This window comes from Cariama cristata, unplaced genomic scaffold, assembly GCF_000690535.1.
Source record: "Cariama cristata isolate BGI_N322 unplaced genomic scaffold, ASM69053v1 scaffold17480, whole genome shotgun sequence".
NCBI lineage: Eukaryota > Metazoa > Chordata > Aves > Cariamiformes > Cariamidae > Cariama > Cariama cristata.
Window position 1 is genome coordinate 61,579 of NW_009594419.1, and position 5,780 is coordinate 67,358.

At 38.4% G+C, this 5,780-nt stretch overlaps 1 protein-coding gene across 1 annotated transcript; it reads right to left on the bottom strand.

The window, feature by feature from the left end:
* Positions 1 to 1,318: 1,318 nt before the first annotated feature.
* On the bottom strand, positions 1,319 to 4,612 carry GDF9 (growth differentiation factor 9). The gene is made up of 2 exons (XM_009698066.1): positions 4,183 to 4,612; positions 1,319 to 2,271 (listed from the first exon to the last, which is right to left on the bottom strand). The coding sequence occupies exons 1-2, from the start codon at positions 4,610 to 4,612 to the stop codon at positions 1,319 to 1,321; spliced, it is 1,383 nt and encodes a 460-aa protein (XP_009696368.1).
* Between the last annotated feature and the right edge of the window lie 1,168 nt (positions 4,613 to 5,780).

The window sequence follows — 5,780 nt, forward strand, 5'->3', positions numbered from 1 at the left end:
CCGTTCCCGACCAGGCTGACTTCCCAGCCCCAGGCCAAGCCCTGTGGAATTCCACAGGCCAGGAGCTGGTTAGGTGACTTATTGTAGCAAGTCAAGGCTTTTATGTATCAATGCATTAGCAAGTCATAATTTTAAAGGCTATTCTTAACAAGTTGTAAAAGACAGTGCTGCTCCACATCCTTTTATTTTTTTTAAAAAAAAAAAAAAATCCCTAACAAAGCTGGTTTTTTTGTGCATGAACCCCATCTAAAGCTCTCCTATAGCTTGGGTCTCCAGCATGAAACCAGCATTTTTGACAACATTCTTAAAACTACAAAAGTCCAGAAAAGAAATCCATCTTAGTAAAAATCTGGTTTGAAAGCATATAGAATTAAGGCACTGTTACCTACAATTTTATTGCAAGAGGAAGCGAAGCTACAGCCCCATATTTTCAGACTACTAAACCAATTTAACAGCATTTAAATAGACTAAAACAGGCTTCTAAAAGCTTTTTTTTTTTTTTTTTTAAGCTGACAGCATTGAACATTTCTTCACAATTCAGAAGCAAGTGGCAATATGGTTCCATGTGTAGAATCCTGTGCCCTCACCCCATGAACAGCTTGGCCTTTGTTCTTGAACTAGATCAAGCCTTTCTGTATTATACAGCTTACCAGTAAGCTGGTGCCAGTTCTTACTCAAATAGTTCAGTGATTTAAGTTTTCACAAGTTACCACACAGCTGTCCTTAAATTCTTACCACCATTTGTTAAGAAAGCCCAAAGAATGTGACAGAAAAGCAAGAAACAACCTTGTAACTTTTTACAGAACTGTGAGGAAGTGTTCTTTTTGCTTGGGGGAACTGGAAATGTGGTAGGGAAAAAGAAGGAAAAACTAAGAAAGTAATTTTAACATTAAAGTCTTTCCTCTCTTCCTAGATATTTGCTGGAGATGTCGCACGAAAGATTTCTTTATATAGAGGAAGAGTAGCAGGCATTGAATGTAAGTGGTATGCATGACAGGCATTTATTTCTTTTCTTAAATCTGTAACAAAATGGCTTAAAATAGACATCTGGTAGTTGAAACCTTTTCCACATTTTAAATGCAAAATTATTCCAATAAAAAGATATTATTTACATTTAATTTCATATTCTAGAAAGACTGAGTGGGTACAAAAATAAGTGCTACAATGTGAACACCTTCTACTAACTCCATGCTAAATCCTAACCGATTTTATAGAGCTATTGGAACTACACCAACGCTATTCAGTTGATTATAGCTACTGATACTTTGAGAAAGCAAAACCACCCAAAAATGGAGTGAAACCAATTAGGGCTCACCCACTACCGACAAGTGCACTTGGTAGCTATCATATCTTCATACTCTTTATAGACTATGGAGCCATCAGGCTCTATGGTTAGAACGCTCAGTGGGCTGTATTCGGCAGGAACACAGGAGGGCTTTGGAACAGAGGAGTCTAATTTCTCATATATTATGTTCTGTACCATTGTGTGTACAGGAGAGCCATAACGATGCCCAACAACCCTTGGGCAGTCACCTTTGCAATACTGAGGGCTGTACCTGTGTGGTGCTATTATCCATTTGTCCCATTTTAGTTGGCTAAAGCTTAGTCGGAAGTTGTGAAGCTCACACTCGTTTTGAGGGAACAGAAATTGTTTGAAATACTCGCTCAAATTATAAGGTGGAGCTGCTGGTGCTTCTTTCAGATTCTCAGCTCTTCGATGTCGAGAGGCCCTTTTACCCTGTGAATTCTCTTTTCCTTTGTCACCCGTAGGATCAATACGTAGACTGTTCCTTTGCCTGGGCCGCACTGGGTTTTTCCTTCTGTGTCTAAGTGAGTTCCACCTGTGATAAGCTTGCTCACTGGTATCATTCAGATAAAGAAGAAGAGAAGGGGGAACCAGTGCCCTGTTAATGGAATTTTCCAGTTCAGTGTTCTGTTGTGGATCACCCATCAGACAAGTGAAGTTCACAGCCATATGAATATTCCTCCTGTTAGTAGCAATTAGGGGCTGGAGAAAAGAAGTCACATCAATCTCAACCCACTTGCGCTTTCTAACTTCAAAGTGCAGGCTAAAAGCTATAGAGTGTGAGATGCTGGGACATACTTGGCTAGAAAAATCATGCTCCTTAACAGATAAATGGCACATGCAGGTAATGGAAGAAGAAATGGGAACTGATGTGTCAAAGGAATAGAGCAAGACAGACTTGAGTAAGTGCTCTAGAGCAGTAACACGATCCAGGTTGAAGAGTAAATCCACCGAGTGAACATCTCCTGAGAAGGGAAACAAAAATCTTGTAGAGTTAGTGCATCTCAATTTTCCACCTAGACATAAATACTATCACATAGTGGATAAGTAGAAATAATTCAGCAGCAGCCAATTTAGGTGCCCTCCCTTTCTTTTATTACATGGAATTCCTACTTTGGTCAAGGACATAACATTTAAAAGTAAAGACAGCAAAACCAAGAAAACCCAAGCTTTTAAGAGGTATTAGAATTAATTTCGTTAAAAAAACAGTACAGGAGGAAGTTAGCAGTTGTCTTTTCAGTGTTAATATGGGGAAACAGGAACTAAACACTCCACATTATACAAGCCATGAAATGAAATAGATGAAGTTTTAAAGTGAATTCTTTCAGAGCTTTTTAGCATTAACTCTAATTATTCTCCCTACTCATATTTTTCCTATTAATCTCTTGATCAGCAGCTGCCAGCAAGTCTGAGTAATAGCAAGGCAGAAATTTATTTATTAGCACTACTTTAAAAAAAAATAATCATTCTTTCATGAGTGTAACTTTGCTTTTCTTTTATAAAATAGAACCAGAGCTTCCAAGTTATTCTGAATGCACATTTCTGTCTCATTCACCCCTCCCATAAAATACACTACTCTTCCCTTTTTCCCCTGCTGTAAAGAATTTTCTGGCATTCTTTGAATTTGCTCCAATTTTGATCTTATTTTAGATTGATGAACTAATTTCTTGGCCTGTTTTCCAGATGTGGACATAGCATATGTTCAATATTTTTTTTATTACTCACCACTGTATTTTTTTGTAAATTAAAAATTGTTCATTTTTGACCATACAAATGCATTAAGTGATCTCTTCAAACTTATATAGGCCAAATAACAAGAAATCAGATGAGGGCTCTGTAGACCTTGATAAACTGAATTTTTCTAAAATCATGAATAGCCTCAATGATTGTAGGAAGTTAGTTCAGATTCTGACTGCTACTTTAATTATGACTACATTTAGGATATATAATCATGAGATTAACTGTTAATTGTGAGTATATTTCTGAATTAGTAGATTATACTATACAAGGCAATTTTAGTCATAGACATTGATTTATTTATTTTTTTTAATTTCTTTTATTTTTCCATAATGAATACTTCTTAACTGAACCTCAATCTCAAAGTGCTGTTACTATGCACAAGTATGATGTTTGTGTTTAAGGTTATCTGTCTTTCCAGTTGAACAAATCCAAGTCAGGAGTACTCGGATCACTTGTCAGCAGTCACATAAGCAGAATTAAAGGCCAAGAATTTCTAGCTGCTGTTGCTGTGACCAGCCCACATTTAAGAGAACCACAGTAAGTTGCATGGTAAGTTACAAAGTACCCAGTCATCCTAGTTTTTTCAGTTCTGAGCCTGATTTACAAGTCGTTCTACTTTTCCCTTCAGGGTATTCACACATTTGGGGTCGTGATTCTTCCCTAGCAAATATACAAGGCTACGAGAAAAGTAATTTTGCAATGGGATTCTGGCAGTTTCTTATAAGTTTCATTGCAGTGCTGTGTTTTTATGGCCTTGAAAAAGGCAAAACCAAGATGGGCAGTAGAAGGAAACATGATACCTATTATGCCTACCCACTTTTTCCACTTCTCTTACTTTACTTAGAACTATTGTAGTTTTCTCTGACTCATACTAAGATGAGTCAGCCTGAAACATCAGTACCATCCTGAACATAGTGCCATTTGCATGGCATTTCCCAAACTGTGGAGAAGTCTGTGTCTAATGCCATTCAAGGAGAAGCAGGTTGTAAAAAACTCCTACAGTTTAAGGGAAGAGCCATCAGGATTAAAATACCAGCAACTCTAAAGAAATAAGATATTTTTACATTATGCTGCAAGCACAGAACACATGGAAAACCCCCATTTAACCTTTGCAACTCAGATCACTGCACACCTACCTTTCATTAGGTCCCTGTGGCGGTGCTTGCATTCAGAACACGGAGTGAAGAGTCGAACAGTGTTATAGAGATGGCTTTTGTTAGCCTTTGGGATTCCCTCCTTGGTAGCAGACATCTTATATAGCCTCTTCATGTACCGAAGGGCTCTGGAGCCTGGCTGGAGCCTGGGGGCCTCACTTTCCCAGTTCTGATGTCCCTGGTCAGACAGCACCTTGAGGAGTGGAGGCAGGAGGGCATATCCACGTCTCACACCTTTTGGCAGCCGCAGCAATGGATTTAGCTCACTGGTGGCATCCTCCGGAGCTACCAGTAACCCAGAGGTCTTGTCAGAGACTACACGGCCTCTGGAGTAGGGGGAACACTGGCTGCTAGAAGAAAGCCAATGAAGACAGCAATAGAAACAAACACAAATTCTCCAAGTACTCGCCATACTCTTTAGGGTTGCAGCCAAAAAAAATGCCTCTCTTGAAATACTCAAGTTAAAAAAGAGTACCTGAGCCCGATCCCTTATATACATTGCAGCTGTGGAATGGGAGGGAGGTTTCCTTCTGATTAGAAACCAAAGAGAAAGATCTGCAGCTGGCTGCTGAAACCACATGCTTGTTTGCATTTAGGCTAGAGCCTTTCCCCATGAAAGCATATGATAAACAAAATCCTTATTCTGAGAGTTAACCTTTTTCACATGGAAATTACAAGTGTGAGTGCCAGCCTCCAGAGGGAGCTGGGGAGACCAGTTAGTATTGGGTAGGCTAACTAAATCCATGTTTATGTGCAGAAATACATAACTCTAAATATTATTGCTCTTAGCAATAATAAGCTAATAAAAAAAGAAAGACACTGTTTTTCATTTTCTGTTAACGTATTTCTCACATTTCACTTCTCTGTAGACAGTAATATCTACTTGAGAGGTAACTGTGACTGTAGTACAGTCAGAGTCGTTTTCATTCCAGCACACAGCACGAATTTACCTCCAGTCTGAGCTAAGACATCCAAAAAGCAGAGTGCTTTTTTAGTCAGTATCAGATATCTGTGGAGTGTGCTCCAAAAGACTGCAAATGGAGTAATACTGATTGCATCAGGAATATTTAAAAACTCTTGTAGCTGAACATAACTAAAAGGATGGGGTTTGGTTTTATTTAATTAGGAAAATACAAGGCGAGGGAAATCCTTTTTCATGACAGTTGTTTTTAATTAGAGCTATGCTATCAATAATCTAGTGAGATGTCACCCATAATCTAACTTTCACTTCTTAAGGCTTCTGAGTAGGGATTGCTTGTTTGGAGAGTGTTTAATTAACTTACAAAAATGTCAGTCTGGCATTCTTTGATTTGGAGTGGAAGGTTAATTCAGATAACAGTCTATAAGATGAAACAATATAACCTTTTCTGCTAGATTTCTTAAAGCTGATTTGATTATGATAAGAGGGGGATACTGTCACTTCTAAGGTCAACTATGTTTAAACTGTTTTGGATAAGGTGGTCTGTACTTCTGTTAATTTTAAAAATACATCCTTCAGTTGAGCATGCTTGCACCAAACAAGCTCATCTGCTCCCCACCTTGTGGGTTTGAATTAGCCCCACTTTACACTAGTTTCAAAC